Source organism: Xenopus laevis, chromosome 4L (genome assembly GCF_017654675.1).
Source record: "Xenopus laevis strain J_2021 chromosome 4L, Xenopus_laevis_v10.1, whole genome shotgun sequence".
Classification (NCBI taxonomy): Eukaryota; Metazoa; Chordata; class Amphibia; order Anura; family Pipidae; genus Xenopus; species Xenopus laevis.
In genome coordinates, this window is record NC_054377.1 from 117,816,579 (window position 1) to 117,840,029 (window position 23,451).

The 23,451-nt window shown below is 39.4% G+C and overlaps 1 protein-coding gene across 1 annotated transcript in view; it reads left to right on the top strand.

Annotated features, from left to right (window-relative positions):
- c1orf21.L (chromosome 1 open reading frame 21 L homeolog) overlaps positions 1 to 23,451 on the top strand; it is a 76,953-nt gene that overhangs the window by 36,514 nt on the left and 16,988 nt on the right. Inside the window, 1 exon segment of the mRNA NM_001086417.1 lies at positions 23,005 to 23,201. Coding sequence (NP_001079886.1) covers positions 23,108 to 23,201 — 94 coding nt within the window. The 5' untranslated portion in view covers positions 23,005 to 23,107.

Sequence of the window (23,451 nt, forward strand, 5' to 3'; positions counted from 1 at the left end):
CCACCTGCCCCCCCCAGTTAAGGGTATTTTCTCACCCTTACATGGTTCACTCACCTCTGGAGTGATGTCACCTCCGGCCAACAGTGACATCACTTCCTGTTTCGCGGGTCCAAAGTCAGGTTAGAAACAAACCACTTGCAGGTAGAGGTTGGCAACAGGGATAGGAAAGGAGCATTTCGGGTTGTGGGTCTGGTTCGGGCACAGGTCTGCCCAACTGGACCCATGCAGGACTCTAGCGCCAACATATTCCGCAGTGCTTTACATAGATTGTACATCAGTCCCAGCCCCTAGTAAGTTCTATCACATTAACATCCCCTATGGCTAATTTATTCAGGGGGCAGGTAATCTGTATGTTTTTGTAATGTATTAGTAAACCGCAGTACCCACTGCATCACTATTTTTATTGTTATCTATGCCTGACCTTTATAATTGTCTCTTACATCTCTGGTATACTCATTTTTCTTGCTTTTTTTTTTTTTTTAATTCTCCGGCAACTCCAAAAAAGGTATTTTTAGTTTATTATTTAATTTCTCAAAACCTGCTTGCCCCTGGAAGGTATTCAGCCCAACAGATATGTATCTATAAGCATCTGTTTCATGTTGCCTTCCTCCTCACTGAATACATTTATCAGTTTAAAATAACATTCAGACAGGCTGACAATCCTACAGGTCTTCACTCTGCCATGGCTGTGTTTGTGTGTGTTTAGTACCTGGGCTCATAGCTTTCTCATCATATCTCCACTTATGTAAATGTATGGCTTCCTTTTTAATTCTTCATTTATTCATAATAAAATAGATTTTTTTTCCAGATTCTCCCTATTACATTACAAGTTCACCCCTACATAACTAGTTGCAACACATTGCCTTGAAATGCTGGAGCCCAATTATCACTGTATATGAGGGCAATATTAAACACACAAAACAGAAACACAGTTATACCATGAAGAATGTACTGATTTACATAGTTGAAACTTAATTAAGGCATGAACCGTGAGAAAAACTCATAAAAAGTCTCCCTTTAGTTACCTGCATGCGCACACACACATACAGTGTTACACATGCTATAAACCTCATCTTTACAACTTGTTGCATATGCAGCTGCAGAATTGTATTGACTCATCTGTTCCTTTTCTTAAAGAATTTACTATATAACGTATTTATTGAACCTAAAAACAATATCTAATATTATATAAAGGTCATATAAATGCTCCTTTATAGGAATGGTTAGTTTATGTTTGCCAGGTAGAGAGATTTGTGATTTTTGCTTTGAGAGTGAAAGAGAAAATAAAGGTTGGTTGAGACAATTCAATCAATCCCAGTAATGTAAAAAGGGCATAAACTATGAAATCTGCAGCCCCCTCCCCACAGTAATATTAAGGGCTGATTAATCAACATTTGTACAAGTATAGAATATGTTATCTGGAAAATCTTTATCCAGAAGCCTCTGAATTACAGGCAGGCTATCTCCCAGACACTCCATTTTAGTCAAATAATTTAATTTTATTTGATTAATTATTTCCTTTTTCTCTGTAATGATAAAACAGTATCTTGTACTTGATCCAAACTAAGATATAATTAATCCTTATTTTTAGTAGACTTAAGGTATTGAGATACAAATTACAGAAAGACCCCTTATCTGGAAAACCCACTGTCCCGAGCATTCTGGATTGCAGGTCGTACCTGTATTTTTTCCTGTGTATTCAACTTTTTTTTTGCGCTAGAAATTGTGCTTTTGAAAATTGATGTTAAAAACGTGATTTTACTGACATTTATTGAACATAAAAGCATGAAAAGCTCAAATATAAAACTACGCCATCTAAAAGCTGGGAATGTCATGTATAAGTAAATGGGAGCTGTCCTTTGCATCTTTATTAAACAACGATTTCAAGGTATTTGTACTCCTATTGTTCTGAAATAGTTTTTTCATTCGTGCTTTTTAAAATCATATTTTTTAATAAATCTGGAGACATTCATGCTTTTTAAAAATGTGAGTTTAGTCATTGTAGAAAAATTACATGAAACTGATTTTTATAGATAACCCCCTATATCTTGTAAATTATATCCTTATAAACGGTGAGTTCTGATGTCATCAGTTATAAACGGTGAGTTCTGATGTCATTTTTGTCACATGACTCACTGAAACTTGTGTATTATAATTAGGGTTGCCACCCAGCCGGTAAAATACCTGCCGGGGCCGGTAAATTTACAGGCAATGTAACTGCCGGTAAATTTGTAATATGATTAAAAGGAGCCCTCGGCCTGCCCCCAATCCCCTGGAACTTACCTTTTCTTTTGCTTCTTGTAGCATCCGTGGTGTGGCCCCGCCCCTTTTGACGTCATGGTCTGCCCATTTTGATGTCACGGCCCGCCCCTTTGTGTCCCCGCCCCCCACCAGCCGGTAAAGCATTTTAAAAAAGGTGGCAATCCTAATTATAATAAATAAAGTACCCCCAGTTGCAAAATATGAGGATATTAGAGGCCTTCTGCCTCGTGTTTTTATATGGTCATGAAACTCCAAAATATTAATCATATACTCACAATTTGGAATAAAACATTCCCAGGCCAGCACTTCCTTAATAAATCAAGTGATTTTATTTTTCACACATCACAGTGCTGTGTGAAAAATAAAAATCACTTGATTTATTAAGGGAAGTGCTGGCCTAGGAATGTTTTATTCCAAATTGTACATACACACAGACTATGTTCAATGTAAGCTTTTGGACCTGGATTTTGCCAATTGTTTGCAGTGCAGAACAGTGAAATTGAAAGTAGTTTCAGTTTACATACTTGCTAAACTTAGGAACAGATTCCGCAGAGCCATTGTGTAAGAGGGAGAGTAGTTTATCACATAATTTGGAATAGAGAGGGGATGCACACTCAATGAAGGAAATAATACTTGGTAAACAAAGGTGGTATTCAAAAGATTTTTCTTTTATATAGTGTATAGCAAACAAATATACATCAGACAAACTGGTATATTATGTAAAACAGTCTTAGCATAAATATATACATACCACCAAGTTACAAGATCAAGGCAAAAAGGGACAAACCACAGGGAGCAAACTTAGTGAAAACCTGCCTAGTGAAAACCTGCCAGTATTACAAACTTCTCCTTTGTAAACTTGAAACACAGGCAACGCCGCAACAGATAAAAGAAGGGAGGTGCTGAGTTAAGCTGGCCATAGATGTAAAGATTTTTAAAAAATCCGATTGTCACCGTGAGACCACGATTATCTCGAAACGATCGTACGAATCGACTAAAAAGACCATTTGCCAGGAAAACAAAGGGGAGCTGCCTGCTTGGCCCTGCAAACATAGATAGATTGCACTGGGACCGATAAAGATTTTTTCAACCTGGCCGATCAATTTTCTGCCAGATGTCGGACGAAAAAATCGTAAGATGTACGATCGTTCAAATCTCACGATAATTTCGAAGGATTGGTCAGACTTCGCTACAATCGGTCGTTCAGCAAGAAAAATCTTTGCGTCTATGGGGAGCTTTATACAAAGCTAAAAGAATAGGCAGAAGACAATTCTATACAAGCCCTATCCAAGCTTTGGATGGAGGTTACAAAAAAAGCTAATGTTTATTGGCAGATTTTTGTTGCAGAGCCTTTTCCTGAGGAAGACATGGTTGGGTTAAACAATGCACAAAGTAAATTTGATATAGGCAGGATCATTCCAACAGGAAGGCTCTCTATTGTGTGCTAATTGTAAACACCTTGAAAATTAATTGCTTATTCTACTGAGGCTGGAAATATTGCTCTCCCCAGATATGTACTTTGTTTCTTGAGAGTATCCACTTGAGAGCTGTTATTATCTGTATACTCAAAGCTTTTATATGGAGACTGTTGATTTAAGGAGAGAGTGTTGCCACTTTGCTTTATTAAAGGACCACTAGAGTAAAGCATATACATTATTAGCTTTACCTTTCCTTTATTTCCTGTCTGATAGACCTGTGTGAACAGGGCATTTGTTCCATGTATTTCAATTTGAAAGGCAGCTGCCACATTGATTTTCCTTGCCGAGGCATGCATAATAACATAAGAGCACTATACTTACATGCGCAACCACAAGTGCAATCTTATAGCTGTCTATGGAAACATCTGAGAACTAGGTAACTCCATGGTAATATATATACCATTATTCTGTGCACATAAGTCTTGTGTGCAGTCAACCTCTACCTTTAAGGTGCAGTATACATATATCTAAAACTTTTTTTTATAGCCTCAGCAAAATATATAGAACTGAAGCTGGAAATACATTCTGCCTACAGTATGCTTTTTAGTACTGTTCTAAATCAGTAATGGTGCATTATTTTGCTTTTGCCTTTTTTTATATTCACCTTTTATATTTTTGTCCAGGAGTTATTCCAGCTAGAGGTTTTGAGCTTTTGTTGTGACTGTTTGTGGGATTATCTTTCCACTACCTCACAAGAACCAAACATGGAGTATCTTAGATGGGCTGTTTAGCTGGATACATAACAAAAAAACTTGGAATTTTCATAAAGTTATGTTCAGTACAAGCCCTGATATAAAAGCAATGCTGGCTGTGCGTGTCATTGGTAAGGCACCTGCACCAAACGTGGTGAGCTCTGGCCTATGCACTTCATTCAGTTTTAGTGACTGGTGTGTATGAGGCCACATCTTTACTTTGCCATGGGCACCATATTACACATTTTCCAGACAACCTGCATTTAAAACAACTTAAAAAGTGAATTTAGAACTTTTTCCCCCCAGATGACCTAGTTCTCTAAACCAGTTGTAGCAAAGTCACCTCCGTTTTTTTATTGTTCTGAATTTATCACCATAAAAAAAAAAATTGTTTCTGAAGAGTCCCAAGGGCATGTTTGAAACCCAATGTACTATAGAATAAATCCTGGATAGCGAAGAATACTTGTAAACTGTGCATTGTCATAAATCCGCCCTGGTTCAAATATTTATAGAGCACCATATGTGTAAAGCCTTGGGCAAGTAGCCATTTTGTTGGCTGTAAAAAAAAAAATCAAAATTGTGCTTCTGTGCTTGCGATTTGGGACGATGGGTAATCCAGAGCCCTCCCTCACCTCGTTTTTTTGTCAGTAACCCAATTTTGGCCCACTGTCTTGCATTTTAAGCATTCGCCGGAATTTTTTTTTCTTTTTTTTTGTACTCATTCTCAATTTTTTTTTGGACCTGTCATCCAGACAGAAATCTGTAAAAAACAGCCTTTTTAAACTAAACATGAAATCCAATTTCTATTTTTTTTATTAAAGCATTCATAGCTGTTGTAAGCTCATTTAAAAATCTCAGCTGTCAGAATATTGGCTGCCCCTCCTCTATGACTTTCACTTTCCATTCAGCACTTCCTAGATGTCACTGTTCCCCACACATTCCCTCATTCTCTTCAACGTTTAATTGTGTAGCCAGTGCATGGGGATGGACATTGGGTCCCCCATTCTGGTGCTTAAACAAGATTCTGAGATGATACAAGACTTGTCTTAATAACAGTGTCCACAAAACCACTCCTGCCTGCTTGCTATAATTATGAATTCTCAGACTGAATTAAAAAAGATTCAGATAATTTATATAGTGTAATTAAAGTTAATTAAAGTTAATTTTGCTTGACTAATGTGATAAAATAGGATTTTGAATAATTTTTTTGGGTGAAGGATCCCCTTTAAATTCCCAGTGCGTATGCGCAGTAAGCATTCCGGGTGGCATTTGTAGCATGTCGCACTGGGTTACCTGATTTTTTAGAAACCCAGAGTTGACAGCTCAGGTTAGCGGCTTTGTGTGGAGAGGCACATGTAGCTCAGTTATCTGTCCTCTTTATGTTTAGGGTATGTACGAGCCTAACCCATATTTATTTACTATGAATATCATTCGGTTTGAGGGTTTTGAAAGTTTAAAGGGGTAGTTTACCTTTCAGTTAACTTTTAGTATGTTACAGAATAGCTAAGGCTAAGCAACTTTTCAATTGGTTTTCATTTTAAAAACAATATTCTGTAAGGCCACAAATTTGCTACTTTTTATAACTCATTTTTCTATTCATATTCCAGTCTCTTATCGATGCATGGTTGCTAGGGTAATTTGGGCCCTAGCAACCATATTGCTGAAATTGCAAACAGGAGAGCTAACGAAAAGATTGCGGAGCATGTCGGTCACTGAATCTTTAAAATCTTCATTTATTTGAAATTGTTAAAAACATGAATGACAATGACATGTTCCCCTACGCTTGACGCGTTTCGTGGCGTCTCGCCACTTCCTCAGAAGCATAAGGTATGCTAACCCCCATGTTGGTTAATATAGCACCTCAACAAGCAGACACACCCATGGAAACGCCCATAAAAACATTAACCCCAAAAGGTTTATACATCAATAAGTTAACCCCAAGAAATACCAAAAAACCGACAAAATATATATAATAAGTCACATACACCCATCCTAACAAATGCTGGACAAATTGAGTGTTACAAATTTGCTACTATGAAAATAAGAAAGGAGATATAATATACAATGTTTGATAATGGTTATGTAGTATCTTACGATTAAAGCATCACAATGTAGCAAATTGGAGCTGTCTGACATGTTCCTAAAGGGGTGATTTTAGACAAATAGCGTGTTATGGATATTACATATTATAATCTCAAAATAATCTCAAAATAACAATAGATAAATATGTACTATACAAATATAGACACGCTAGGGAATGCACTAATTGCATAAACAAGCGAGTTCCCACTCTCTGTTTAACCCTCCATAATTTTCAGTGGTTTTCAACTGGTATATCCAGTAAGCCTCGAGGCGACATAATTTTTGATCTAAATCACCCTTTCTCATATCTTTTCGTGGTCTGTCTATAATTTGAAAAGTTACACATGATACGCCATGATGCTTATCAATTAGATGCTTCGCTATAGCTGACTTAGTATCCAAGCGTTCCACAGCAGACATATGTTCTGACACCCGAATGCTAGCTGTCCTGATAGTCTTCCCTACATATTGGGATCCACAGCTGCAGGTTGCAATATATATAACTCCTTTTGATGCGCAGTTAAAATATTGTTTGATTTTAAACTCTGCGCCAGTTACAGTGCTGTGAAACGTTTTGGATACTTGCATGAGTGTACATGTTTTACATCTAGTGCGTCCACACCTATAGGAACCTTTGTATTTCAGCCAGGCACTCTCATCACTCTGTGCTTTGGTAGTATACAAACTTTTGGATATGTGTGCTGCTACGTTTTTGCCTCTCCTGTAGACAAAAGATGGTGCACTTTCCAGGATCTTTCCTAAAATCGGATCCTGGAGTAAAATACTCCAATGTTTTTTGATGCTGCCTTGAATATGGTAAGCATCACGACTATATGTTGTGCAGAAGCGAACACCAGATTTTCCCTCATTCTTGGCTGTTTTGGATCTAGAATGTTTCTCAAATTTGGGGTTCTGTTCTAAAAGTTTATTGCGGTCAGCTCTGACTGCCCTCTCGTAGGCTGTTCTTATATCTTCCACCTTGTAGCCCCTTTCAACAAAGCGATCCCACAACATCATTGCTTGTTCATTAAAGGTATCCCAAGTGGAACATATGCGGTGGAGCCGCAGAAATTGTCCCACCGGGATACCCCTAACACAGGAACCCGGATGAAAACTCTGTGCATGTAGCAATGTGTTGCGGGTTATAGGCTTGCGAAAGAGGTGATCCTATCCCCTTGTGCCTGAAAAATGATGTCTAAGAACGGGATCTCAGAGACATGCGTCTCATGGGTGAATTGTAAACACTTGACTGCGCTATTACAGTAATTGATGAAGGATGACAAGGAAGCTTCGTCCCCTTCCCATACTCCTATGCAGTCATCGATATATCTGTAAAAACATATGATCTGGTGTTTGAAGGGGTTCTGATCACTGAAAATGAAGGTTCTCTCCCACCAACCCATGACCAAATTGGCATAGGTGGGTGAGAAAGATGCCCCCATGGCGGCTCCACGTAGTTGCAAGTAAAACTGCCCATCAAACAGAAAATAATTTGTGTGCAACAGGAAATCTATCCCTTCCATGATGAACTCATTCTGTATCTGGGCAAACAAATTTGTAGCTGCCAACCAAAATTTGATTGAATTTAGGCCCAAATCATGGTCTATGGAGGAGTATAATGACGTTACATCCATGGAAAACCACCTATATGTGTCTTTCCACCTTAAGCCAGAAATTTTGTTGATACACATATTAGTATCCCTCAAATAGGTGGGGAGTGTAAGAACCAGGGGTAACAATAGATTGTCCACATATTTAGAAAAATTCTCGGTTAAAGAACCGATACTAGCCACTATAGGGCGCCCTTTCACATTGACTAAAGATTTATGGACTTTGGGAAGTACGTGAAAAATCGGTATAACTGGATTTTCACACTGTATGTACTCGAATTCTCTCTTAGTTATGATGCCCATATTTAATGCAGATGACAAAAGGGTGAACATTTTATTTTGAAAAATTATGGTAGGGTCTGCATCCAAAAGTCTATAAGTTTCTTTATCTGATAATTGGCGCATAATTTCTGATTCATAAACTGAGGCATCCAAAACAACAACAGACCCACCCTTATCTGCATTTTTTATTACAATGCTTTTGTTATCGGCCAAAGTTTTTAGAGCCTTATACTCGCCTATATCTAGGTTGTTACATTTAGAGGATTTCGTCTGTTGTTGTTTTAAACCCACAGCTTCTATATCTTGACGTACCAATCTTTGAAAAAGATCTATAATATTATTTTTTGACTGTACTGGGTAAAAATTGGAACGTTTCCTAAGATCGGTGTGCGTAATAGGGGGTTCTTCAGAGTCACAGGCAGCATTCTCCCTCAGTAAGTCTTCCAAATTAACTAGAGCACATTCGTCGATAAAATTAAAATTAGAATTTAAACTAGTAGGAATTGCTGTCTGTGACTCTGTACTGCTAGTACCACCATCTATACAATATACATCGTTAACCACACTATTTAAATTTGTTACTTCAGTAATAGACTCAACATATGACTCTTCACATTTCTGAATATTAACAGCGAAATGTCTTTTTAAGGTCAACATTCTAACAAATTTGTTAAGGTCTATTAACATAGCGAAAGTGTCACTCGCTGCATCTGGTACATAGTTCAACCCCCGTGAAAGTAAAGAACGTTCCTTTGCCGACAAAACATATGAGGACAGATTAATGACATTATCCTTAGCATGATTAGAGATATTACCCGAAACTTGTAAATCTGGAGTAATCTGTCCATGGACGGAATCCGACCCCAATGCATTCTATGAAATATGGTTTCCCAAAACATTTTTCACCATCGATGTTTCTTGTTGCGTTTGCCTCCTACACCTGTATGGAAACCTGGCATTGCTCCTGCACCCCCCCCCCCTCCTTGTGGGTTTGTGGAGCTGCGGGTGTTGATCGGTTCCCGTTGCATGTAGCCTTTGTTCTTGTATCTCTCTCCTTGGTGTCCCCGATCCCTGTAGTCCTCCGGCTCGCTCTCCGACGCCTCCGGTTCCGAAGCTAAAAAAGAAAGTGAGGAAACAGGGGACATTGATCTAGGACGCGATGTTCCGTCCTGGCGGTCAGCAAACTGCACGGAGAGCTGCTGAATAAAAAGCTAAATAACTCAAAAACCTCAAATAATAAAAAATGAAAACCAATTGCAAATTGTCTCAGAATATCACTTTCTACATCATTCTAAAAGTTTTACCTCAAAGGTGAACAACCCCTTTAATCTGCTGATGTGCAATGTTGGCCAGTGGATGTTGCATTGCAGCAGTTGGTTGATTGGTCCTGCTGCTCCAGTCGATCAGGCATTTTGCCGGAACTAAAAGAACAACAGAAATGTGACCATATTGTGTATAGCCCCTTGTACAGCAGCCATTCATGTGGTGTGTAGGTCAGGACACTGTGCTTGTGTCAGCTTGTTAGCTGTGTTTCTAAAGCAGATTTTAGGCTTATGGGCCACTTTCCCCTTATCTATCTTTATTTAACTGATTCATTACTGCATATGCTGATGTAATTGTACAATCTGGCTTTTTCTAAGAGCAAATCAATAACTTTATGGATAACTGGGAAGTAGACCCACCTGCTCAAGGGTGGGGTCCATGAGTGTACAAAGGCCCAATGGAATACTAACACGGTGTCATTGTCCTAAAATGACGTTTGCAAATGTTTGGGGGGAGTTTACAAAAAATATTTTTCTGTGGTGCCCAGTTGCTTTAACCTACTCCCTCTGTTTATTCAGTAGTCTAGGTTACCATGAAAATGGCTTTTGGGTAGCGTTGTTCTTCTCATCCAGCATTCGCCCTCTCCAGAGCTAAACAGGATGGTGGATGAGGAAAGCACTATTTATAGGCCTGAATACAGAATTGTGTAGAGCCCGTGTCTCCTTGGCAGGCGTCCAGGCTGAGGCGAAGCAGTAAACATTTTCGTCTTGCGCAGAGGGAGATTCACGGGATCTTTTCATACAATGTGACCCTTGCGTGGAAAGGCAATCCAACATATGACGCCCATGGGTGTCCGCAGAAAATTTTCCAGGGTGGGGCAAGGAGGCATCTGTGGGCGGGCCTGTGAGATAGGTGGGTGTGTCACTGCCATCAAGGGGTGGAGCTATGCCACGGCGATCAGCCGATCGCCGGGTCAATCAAGGGAATCCTGCACAGTTTCCCTAATTTGACCCGGGCAACCCTTCAAAATACCGGTTGTCTGACAAGTGGCAACCCTAGTTCACACAAAGATGGCAAAGTGGCAAGTTCATGTATAAATACCCCCAGAACTCACAAACAGATGGCACAGGGGCACGTACATGTATAAATACCCCCAGAACTCACAAACAGATGGCACAGGGGCAAGTTCATGTATAAATACCCCCAGAACTCACAAACAGATGGCACAGGGGCAAGTTCATGTATAAATACCCCCAGAACTCACAAACAGATGGCACAGGGGCAAGTACATGTATAAATACCCCCAGAACTCACAAACAGATGGCACAGGGGCAAGTACATGCATAAATACCCCCAGAACTCACAAACAGATGGCACAGGGGCAAGTACATGCATAAATACCCCCAGAACTCACAAACAGATGGCACAGGGGCAAGTACATGCATAAATACCCCCAGAACTCACAAACAGATGGTACAGGGGCAAGTACATGCATAAATACCCCCAGAACTCACAAACAGATGGCACAGGGGCAAGTACATGCATAAATACCCCCAGAACTCACAAACAGATGGCACAGGGGCAAGTACATGCATAAATACCCCCAGAACTCACAAACAGATGGCACAGGGGCAAGTACATGCATAAATACCCCCAGAACTCACAAACAGATGGTACAGGGGCAAGTACATGCATAAATACCCCCAGAACTCACAAACAGATGGTACAGTGGTAAGTACATGCATAAATACGCCCAGAACTCACAAACAGATGGCACAGTGGCAAGTACATGCATAAATACCCCCAGAACTCACAAACAGATGGCACAGGGGCAAGTACATGCATAAATACCCCCAGAACTCACAAACAGATGGCACAGTGGCAAGTACATGCATAAATACCCCCAGAACTCACAAACAGATGGCACAGGGGCAAGTACATGCATAAATACCCCCAGAACTCACAAACAGATGGTACAGTGGTAAGTACATGCATAAATACCCCCAGAACTCACAAACAGATGGCACAGGGGCAAGTACATGTATAAATACCCCCAGAACTCACAAACAGATGGCACAGGGGCAAGTACATGTATAAATACCCCCAGAACTCACAAACAGATGGCACAGGGGCACGTACATGCATAAATACCCCCAGAACTCACAAACAGATGGCACAGGGGCACGTACATGTATAAATACCCCCAGAACTCACAAACAGATAGCACAGGGGCAAGTACATGCATAAATACCCCATGTAGCCACATGTTCTTTTTTTACAATTCATTCTGCTGGGTACCTACATAATCTAGATGACAGTCCCAGACCCAACACCACAGTAATAAAAGCCACACAAACATGGGAGATAAAACAAACACTAAAAACCCACTGGTTACCAGGGACCCCCATACAAGTTAAAAAAAACAATTGGTGGTTAGGATAGGGGCCCCCCATAAAAGTTAAAAAAAAAACTTCATTGGTGGACAGATAGAGACTGTAGAAAGAGAGGGACTCACACAGAGAGTCAGAGTGCAGAGAGAAGCAGAGTGCAGTGAGACAGAGTGCAGAGAACAACAGAGTGCAGAGAGAGAAAAAGACAGAGTAGAGAGAGAGAGAGAGACAGTGCAGAGAGAGACAGAGTGCAGTGAAAGAGAGAGTGTAGTGAGAGAGGCAGAGTGCAGAGAGAGACAGAGACTCACAGAGAGAGACAGAGTGCAGTGAGAGAAAGAAAGAGTGCAGCGAGAGAGAGACAGAGGGACAGAGAGAGAGAGGCAGAGAGAGAAACAAAGACTCAGAGAGAGAGAGGGGTAGAGAGAGACAGAGTGCAGGCTAAAGAGATTCCTGAGAAGCACAGTGACTGCTGGCTTCCCCTTCTTACCACATCAGTTCCTGTACTTCCGTCTTCGGCATCAGTGATGTCCACGCTCGTAAGGGGGGCTGGCTAATCCCCCTTTGAGCCTAAATCCTGCCTGGCCCAAAACTTTCTTCCTTGTTCCCCCCTGATGGCAGGCAGGCAGGCCTGCACACAGCACAGCATGAGAACGGAGACGAGTGGAAGGGGCGGAGCCACAGTGGGAGCTGGGACGGAGGAGCGGTCCTAGAGCCCACAGTTTGAAATGAACATTATAGATCAGGAGCGGCCCACATTACAAAAATACAGAGCGGCCCCTAGGGCAAATGCCCGAATAAACAGATGGTCAGTCTGCTGGTCCCAGGGGGGGGCACTGACCCCTCTTGCCCCCCTCTGTGGACGCCCATGATGACGCCAATGTCATGTACAGTAATGTCTGGTGTGTTTTATACCCCTGGGAAGGAGAATGAATTGAATTACTTTGCTAGAAAATTAGGAAGAATATTTTAAAGAAGGCAAGTTAGTGTACGAGCCATCTCGACTGTGCCGTATTCATTTAGCATTATATATATATATATATATATATATATATATATATATATATATATATATATATATATATATATATATATATATATATATATAATTTCTCTTTTGGGGGGGTTAAATTTAAATCTATTTGGTTTTTTTTGCTAATGAGAGTTATATGTGTGTGTGTATATATGTATATAATCTACAGTCTGGTCATTTCCCTATGGGACCAGACTGTAAATTATATCCCTATAAACGGCGCGTTCTGGCGTCAGAACGCGCCGTTTATAAGCTTAAAGTGACAGCACTTGCAGCTGCTGCTCTCTCCCTGCAGCGTTCTCTCCACTCGTAACCCCCTCCTACCTGTCTTCCACACATAACTCTCTTACTTTACAGGCGCGCTGCTTCTGTCTCTCTCAACTATCGTTGCTCTTACTTTACTTTCAGGTCTCTCTCTCTCTCCCAGCTCCTCCGTCTCCGGTTTCCTCTTTCGCTCCGCCCACTCATAATGCCTCTCCTACGGAATGCATTTTAGGTCATGCTGCGCACCCATTGCTACAGCACATTTAAAGCGATCTACGTTCTTTCAAAAGGGCAAATGTAGCTCCGCACCTAAGCAGCGTTACCCGGTATGTATTTCAGCAGAACACTCCAGGGAGCAGCAGGTGTACAGCAGCCCAACACTAGCGCCTGTACGGAACGCATTTTAGGACATGCTGCGCACAAATACCTTTGCTGCATGCGTTGTCCTATGCCTATAGCTCATTCTCCTCCTCACAGTCTCTTGCTCCCCCTCCCACCATGGCAAAATCTCTCTCTCTCCCTCTCATGTTCAGCTGCCCCTCCCATCCTCCGTGTCCACAGTCTCACTCCTGTTGCTTTTCCTCATGCTCCGTTTAAGGCAGAGCTGATCATCTCACCCAAGGCAGGTAAAACAAAAAAAAAGCTAAACAAAATCAAATGGAATACAAATAAAAGGAACAAACAAGGGAGTACAGGCAAGCACAAAAAAAACAACATTAAATAAGGTGAACACACACAGGGGAAACAAACAGGGTTAATAGACACAAAACACAGTGTAGCATTTATAGACCATACATGAAAGCCAGGATGTAAGACATGCAAAAACTGTAGATTATAATGCATAATGTACCCCCTACTTAAATTTATAAAGATATCAGAAGTCACCTCGGAGTTATGTGACCTGTATAAAAGCACTCGGCCTGCGGCCTCGTGCTTTTATATGGTCACATAACTCCTCGGTGACTTATAATATCTTTATAAACTACAGTAGGGGGTACATTATCCACTATATATACATATAATATTAATATATGAGGGTATATGAGCTTGTAGATTTGGCTTGGCTGCTTTTGACCTTCCTGCCATGATATATATATATATATATATAATACACAAAAGCCATGAATATCTTGTAAATTATATCCTTATAAACGGTGAGTAGTGATGTCATCAGTTATAAACGGTGAGTAGTGATGTCATTTCTGTCACATGACTCACTAAAATTTGTGTATTATAATAAATAAAGTACCCCCAGTTGCAAAATATGAGGATATTAGAAGTTACCTCGGAGTTCCATGACCTGTATAAAAACACTCGGCCTTCGGCCTCGTGTTTTTATATGGTCATGAAACTCCTCGGTAACTTATAATATCCTTATATTTTACAAGAGGGTGTACTTTATTCACTATATATATATATATACATAATATTGTGACAGGGTAGTTAGCCTGAGTCCCAGGAGGGGAAGCCAGCAGGGCTGAGTGAGAAGCCCAAAAGGCTCTGAAGTTCCAGAGGGTGAGATTTTCTCTTGATTGTGAGTGAGGTGAGAGAACCCTGAAGGTTTTTGTTTTAAAGTTGTTGGAACTGTCCCCTGCATGTCCTACATTGAAGTTGCTGAACTGGGGTTTTGTTGCCTTTTTTTGGGAATGCCCAGAGCTTAATAAACTTGTGTTTTGTCCAAAGCCTTCGTGTCCCTGTCTCTAAGCTCCAGATCCTACGCTACCTGCCTACCAAACGCTAATTCCCCCTTAAAAGTGCATATGCAGGCCAGAAGCATGTCACAATAAATATATATATATATATATATATATATATATATATATATATATATATATATATATATATATATATATATATATATATATATATATATATATATATATATACAAAAACAAAAAATGCAGCTCATCCATGTGTTGCAATTAAAATCAGTCTGGTGCATGGGTGTGTGGCTTATATCATATACTGAACTAAACAAATTAACCCAGCACTATCATTATACAACTTTAAGGAACAATTGGATTAAAGAGAACTTATCTGAATTTGGCAAAAAGAGACACTTTTGGTTACATGGTTTGTACAAAGTATGCATAAGCTGATGCGCCCCGCCAAGGCAGTGTCCATGCATCAGTCCTACCTAAGTGAAAAAGGGTATTTTCTTTGGGAGGAGAAAGACCATACCTGCTTCTCTCTTTATTTGGCATGACCTCTTCCAAAGAAACATTCAGCATTATGGGCTTTTAAGTAATCTGTAGGACTGTGTTTAGAGGGGCGGGGGTTGGGAGAGCAAGCATTAAAGGGAAAGCCACTTTCCTTTATAGAATATACAAAAACAAAAAATGCAGCTCATCCATGTGTTGCAATTAAAATATATATATATATATATATATATATATATATATATATATATATATATATATATATATACACAAATACAGAGGTCCTCTGCACTCAACCCATTATCAATATATTTAAGACATATTTATATATAGAGAGAGAGACCCCTTAGAACAGGCCGAGTAATTTGTATTACCTTACCATGTTTTATTCTCATAATGCAGCCTTTTCGCCCAGAATTCCATTGTTCCTGATTGTAATTGTAAGCACTGTGACAAAATGAAGGCAGCTGCGATTGCATTTCTATATAATTGGATGCAATCATGCTGAAAGTTTTCCAAGTACGCATGTAGTCATTTTCAGTGTTTAGTGACATTTGCACCCGATTATGTAGACGCAAGTGCGCTGGGCCTGTTGACTCGGGCTGCTGAGGGTGGAGGTAGCCAGGGTTTCCCTGCATCAATAGATGCCACTGCTCGCAATTTGGAATGGGAGGCAGGAAGGACTGAGTGGCAACTATACAGCAGTTTTAATGAATGGGGTTTTATACCAACTGATCTTGGGGAAATTTGCACGAAGGCAACTAAGCTTTCAGTGGTAAATGACCCCTTCGATCTCTACTGATTTGCATCTACTAGTGTGAACAGGGACTGCTATATGGCCTTTTGTGTTTTCAATGGGTTGTTCACCTTAAATTAATTGTTAGTATGATGTAGTGAGTGATCTTCTGAGACAATTTGCAATTGGTTTTAATTTTTTATTTGTGTTTTTTTGAGTTATTTAGCTTTTTATTGAGCAGCTCTTCAGTTTGCAATTTCAGCAATCTGTTTGCTAGGGTCCAAATTACCCTAGCAACCATGCACTGATGTGAATAAGAGACAAGTAATAAAAAGTAACAATATCAATACATTTGTAGCCTTACAGAGCATTTTTTTTTTTAGATGGGGTCAGTGGCTTCCTTTTGAAAGCTGGAAGAAGGCAAATCATTAAAAAAACTATAACAAATAAATATTGAAGACCAACTGAAAAGTTGCTTAGAATTAGCCATTCTATAACATACTAAAACATAACTTAAAGGTGAACCACCCCTTGAAGTATTCTCAGCCGCCTAAAATAAATCAGCGCCATCTAGTGATGAACAATGCGGTTCTGTTGAAATTGAAAGAAAATGTTCTGGGCACACAAGCCATGCTTTTATAACTTTGTATCTAATTAAGGGGAACTACATATAATCTAAATATTAGGTACAAAGGGCAATTCTCTGTTTAAACAACATGGTTTTATGGTAGCACCAGGTAGTGTCATATTTTTCAAATTCACAGTATTGGAAATCTCTCCAGACAGTAATTGTCAATTTATTTTGGTTGCCGCTTTGTATAATGGCTTGTCTGTGCTCTCTGTATCTGGCGCTCATTTTACGCCTCCCATTACACAGAGAGAACACGGAATCTGCCCATTGCCCTTGAGACAGATCTTCCGTAGGCACTGACTTGGTAATAGTGCAATTAGAATTTGTTTTTATTTGCCTTTTCCCACGCAGCCAGTAGAGCAAGTTTAAATATTGTTATTATTGTGACGTGCTAGAAAGAAAATGCATATTTTGATAGAAATCATCCAGAGCTTGAAATTCTGTTATACTTCATTTTTTTACATTTGGGAAGCAAAGGATAATAGAAAATAACCACGGCGGGTTTTTTTGTTGTTGTTCTCACCAGGGAAACAAGGAAGCAAGGTTGAATAATGTGTCATTAGCATGCATATGCTGATTTGTGTACTTCCCATACAGTGTGACCCAGACATTGAGGGTATATGAGCTTGTAGATTTGGCTTGGCTGCTTTTGACCTTCCTGCCTGATATATGTGCAATAAGGGCACGGGGGGGGGGGCAATTTTGACAGGTTGTTGTACAATCCCATTAGATTAGTCTGTCTGCCGTTACTGGAAACTTCATCTTTCCACTCTTCCTTTTAAGTCATTGGCAGCACCCCTCTCACTTGTTCATTTGCTCTGTCTACATTAATAAGCCAGCTCAGACAATAGGCTATTTAAAATTTGAAAATCAAATTCGGTGTTTTGCCCAAGTACATCCTTATTATAGCCGATCCAGAGGAAGCCATATAAACCCCAACTGACGCAGTCCCCAATTTTCTTTTATCCACCTGCTTGTATGGCCCAATAGCATTACATAGTTAAATCGGCTTAAAGGAAATCTATACCCCCCAAGCAATGTAGGTCTCTATAAAAAGATATTGCATAAAACGGCCCATATGTGAAACCCTGCTTCATGTAAATATGTGCCATTGGGTAATCATAAATAGAAAATTGGCATTTTAAAAAATAAGGGCCGCCCCCGGGGATCATACGATTCACTGTGTGTGTGTGTGTGTGTGTGTGTGTATATATATATATATATATATATATATATATATATATATATATATATATATATATATATATGTATGTATATGTGTGTGTGTATATATATATATATATATATGTATGTGTATATATATATATATATATATATATATATATATATATATATATATATATATATATATATATATATATATATTCCAGTTTGATAAGATTCTTTAATATGCCACTTAGTTTACATTATAATATCAGTTGCTTAAGTGTTCATTTTGGGGATATAGTTTTCCTTTAAAAAAAAAAAAACAGTCTATTAAGTTCAACCCCTCCAAATGAAACCAATCCATACACACACCCCTCCATACACTCACATAAACTATATATACCAATACCTATACTAATTGTAGATTTTAGTATCACAATAGCCTTTGATATTATGTTTGTGTTTGTGTGTTTGTGGTTTTAGAAATTAAATTTTTTGCTGGCTGTTCAGTACAGGAGATCAAACAGAAAGTCGGGACATTTCAGTAACAATCCAGGACTGCGTGTTGAGCTGTCAAATTCGGGACTGTCCCACCAAAACTGGACAGTTGGGAGGTATGCTACACTGCTTCAGATGAAGTTCTTTTCCTGTAGTTCCCTCTAGCCTTTGATCTAGTGATCCTCTGGTGGAGGGCCGATAATAGAAGCCAGTGTTAACCACTCACTGTTTTTAAACCACAAACCACCCCCACATTAAACCACATCCATATTACCTCAAGACCATATCATTAATAATGGAGGTAGCACACAAAAAAACCAAATGGTTGGTGCTCACTGCAGGAATATCACTCATATGTTAAATCCATATGCCTCACCCTCCCCTGTGGATAACACAGCACCACCTCCCACCGCCACCCCCAGCACACAGGGAGCATGGGGTAGGCAGAGTATGGCACACAAGGAGCATAGTGCAGGCAGAGTATGGCACACAAGGAGCATAGGGCAGGCAGAGTATGACACACAGGAAGCATAGGCCATGCAAAGTATGGCACACACAGGGACCAGTTAATCTCTACATTTTAAAGCTTACACAAGGTAAGCAGGCAGACTTTCATGTGGGGACCCAAACAAAGGGGAGGTCACGGGACACCAGTTTGACAGCACTGTTTTAGAGCATTCAGGCTTTACATACAAACACTCCTCCATCATTTTTTATCCCTTATTCCCTCCTAAAAAGGGTGTAACTATTTAAATTCACATTCCATTCACATGTTTCATCCCACCAGGTCTCGGTTATACCAATGATATAATTTTTAGAGCATGCGAAAGCTCTCCCACTTTACCTGACAAATTTTGTGCATTTGCCAGCATACTACAGGCAGCATACTCCATACTACTTTTCCCTTTGAAATTTACATTACTTAAAGGAATTGTTCAGTGTAAAAATAAAAACTGGGTAAATAGACTGTGCAAAATAAAAAATGTTTCTAATATAATTAGTTAGCCAAAAATGTAATGAATAAAGGCTGGAGTGATTTGATGTATAACATGTCAGTCAGAACACTACTTCCTGCTTTTCAGCTCTCTTGGTTTACACTGACTGGTTACCCTGGCTACCAGGCAGTAACCAATCAGAGACATGAGATTTTGCACAGCCTTTCTATTTACACAGTTCTTATTTTCACACTGAACTGTTCCTTTAATGGAGAATCTTATAATAGATCTTACATTAGTATTAGCCTGTTTTCCTTGCAACAAAGGCTGGTAAACTGTATGCCCGCCTCACTCCTCCTCCCTTACTAATTTGACTGCCCAGTCTACCGTAGATAATCAGTCTAGAGAAGGGGTCCCCTAACTCTCTTACCTGTGAGCTACTTTCAAATGTAAAAAGAATTGTTGGAGAGCAACAGAAGAATGCAAAAAGTTCCAGTGAGTGCCAAGAATAGGCTGTGATTGATGATTCGTAGTCCCTATGTGGACTGGCAGTCTACAGGAGGCTCTGTTTGGCAGTACACAAGGTTTTTATGCAACTAAAACTTGCCTTCAAGTCACAAATTCAAAAATAAGCACCTGCTTTGAGGCCACTGAGAGCAACATCCAAGGGGTTGGTGAGCAACATGTTGCTTGTGAGCCACTGGTTGAGGATCGCTGGTCTAGAGAGATTGACTGCTGTCTTAGGACTTTCTTTCAAAACTGCCTCCTACATTGATTATAGATGCATTAATTGCCAGGCAATTTAACCAAACTCCTTGAACACAATGGGGTTGAGATATGGCCAGTATACAGTATGTGATAACTTCCTTGCAATTAATTCTGCAGTTTTGTTAAAACAAGTAAAAAACATTCTTCCGTTCCATTCTTTGGCGCCTAATAGGCTTCAGAGATTATGGATCTGAGAATAGTTCTAACCTATTCAAGGTTCCTCAAGCAAGAGGCTGCTCATAACCATCCTACACCTTCTTTGACTTTGGGGGATATGTTGCACACTTCAGTAGGCTTGATAAAGGGTACTGCAGAATAAATAGTCATGAATTAGTTGTTACCATGGCAACATTTTTTATTGGCAGTAACTTGAAGGCAGAATGTATACTGATTTTAGCTACTACGTCACTGTGTGGGCTTATTGGAATGAGCACGGGAGAATACTTTTATAAAAGAAAGAGACAACCGGGAGTCTCTTAGAGAACACATTTACATATTACAACTAAAAATAATTGTTGGTAGTTGAACTGTGTGCATTTATGCAGCTCGGGGGTACTTCAAACACGAGTCCGCTGTGTATGTAGTTAAGTAGTTGCTGAGCACTCTAAGCTTCTTTTTTTTATGTACCAGAAATCTCAAAAAGGTTTTTTTTTATTTTTTTTTATTAATACAGCAATTTTTGTATTTGTGTTCTGTTGTTAAGGATATACAAATATTTGGATAAGCTTTGGCAGTAGATATTTTCAGACAGGCAAAGCGAACTAGAGACATTATCCCGGAATTGCAAATAGTAGTTTTAGACTGGGGCCACATGGGTGATTGAGTTGCATGATAATATAACACTATTTGATTTTCTTTTTATTATCTGTTATTTATATAGCGCCAGCACATTTACACAGTGTTTTATGGAGATTATACATCGTTCACATCAGTCCCTGGCCCATTTGAGCTTACAATCTAAGGTCCCTATAATATTCACACACACAAGCAGTAGGGTAAGTTTTGCCAGGAACTATATATATATATATATTAATATATATATATATATATATATATATATATATATATATATATATATATATATATATATATATATATATATATATATATATATATATATATATATATATATATATATATATATATATATAATATCTCTTCCCTACTGATCTTCTCTTTCCTCTGCAACTCGCTTCTTCCCTGCAGATCTTCTCTTCATTCAGCAACTAATCTCTTCCCTACTGATCTTCTCTTCTCTCTGCAATTCACTTCTTCCCTACTGATCTTCTCTTCTCTCTGCAACTCACTTCTTCCCTACTGATCTTCTCTTCTCTCTGAAATTCACTTCTGCCCTACTGATCTTCTCTTCTCTCTGCAACTCACTTCTGCCCTACTGATCTTCTCTTCTCTCTGCAACTCACTTCTGCCCTACTGATCTTCTCTTCTCTCTGAAATTCACTTCTGCCCTACTGATCTTCTCTCTGAAATTCACTTCTTCCCTACTGATCTTCTCTCTGCAACTCACTTCTTCCCTACTGATCTTCTCTTTTCTCTGCAACTCACTTCTTCCCTACTGATCTTCTCTTTTCTCTGCAACTCACTTCTTCCCTACTGATCGTCTCTTCTCTTAGCATCTTACTTCTTCCCAACTGATCTTCTCTTGCCAATTCACTTCTTCTCTACAGAGCTTCTCTTTTCTCAACAATATATTTCTTCCACTTTTTCCCCACTGACCTTCTCTTCTCTCTGCAACTCACTTCTTCCCTACTGATCTTCATTTCTATCAGCAACTTACTTCTTCCCTACTGATATTCTCTCAGTAATTCACTGATCTCTCCGCCACATCATGGTACCCATTAATAATTAAATTAATATAACATCAGTATATGCTTATATTAATGGTAAATGAGAGATGGTTACAACATTAATGGGCAGTTACTGCTTTGTTTTGGTAACCTACTTTTGCAGTAGGTGGAGGTACTCTTGGGATGAATGCTTGGTAACTTGGTGTGGCTGGGATTGTATAAATTGCCGCGTTTGCCAAAACAAAGGTGTTGGGAGGTATGTGAAACTATGCATGTATAGAGTTTTTTCATGCTGGGAGGTGCAGCTCAAGGTGGGACAGGGACTTTTCTTTGATTTTTAATGATGGGCCAGGTCCCCATTTATCAAAAGGCATAATAATAATTTAGTAGTCTCTGACTTCCTTTTAAGTTTTAGAAAATACACCACTCTCTTGAGCAGGAAGTAAACAATGCATAATTAAGCCTGGCGGTCAGCACATGCTACAATTACCTTGCAAGATAAAAATTAAAGAACTGGTTTTGCACTAGGATGTTTCCTGGGATGTTGCACAACTGACAACTGTATTTTAACAATTCTGCCCCCCCCCCCCCCAGTGTGGAAACAGAGTCAATGTCAGGCTGCAGATCAGATGCAAGACGAAATTTTACAAAGAAGCAAACAAAAAATGGCAGATACAGTGTTGGTTCCTGCGCTTTCATCTCTTTGTGCCTGAAGCACAGGTTGCAGTCTTTCTCTCTGGGCTACATGCCGGATTTTATTCATTAACTACATTCATCGATAGTGAATTCTGCTTTTCCAGGCGCTGACATTCTGACATCTTGCTGCACACAGAATATGAAGATCTACTGTATCAGAAGAAAATTTAGAATGTAAAAAAAAAAATTTCCTGTCATTTCTAGAGAATAAGAGGCTTCTCTATTTTATTCTGACACGTTTCACGCTTGCCTACAGGTTCAGCGATGATGGACACGTTCTTGGCTTTTTGGCACCACTTGTCAGCGTCTCACTAGAAATGTTTTTTCCAATCAGTCAGTCTGGGAGCTGACTGATAAATATGGGATGTGCTTCGGCTAAGCATGTATCTACAGTACAAAATGAGGACGATGCACAGAACGGCAAGAATTACCAAAATGGAGATGCCTTTTGTGGTGAGTTTTGTTTTGTGTTTCTAAGATCTATAAGTCTTATTGATAAACATTTTTCAGGATCTGGGGATTGGTCACGTTCTACTGATGGTATTCTAAATTCTTTCTAATGAAATGAAACTCTGTTCTATAGAAGAGAACAACATAATAATTGAGAGGAATAGTTTTCTGTTTACATACCCCACTGGGAAAGAGCTTTTATTGTGGGGGTTTCTGAGATTATGACTGGCAGTAGTTATTATGTCATTGCAGA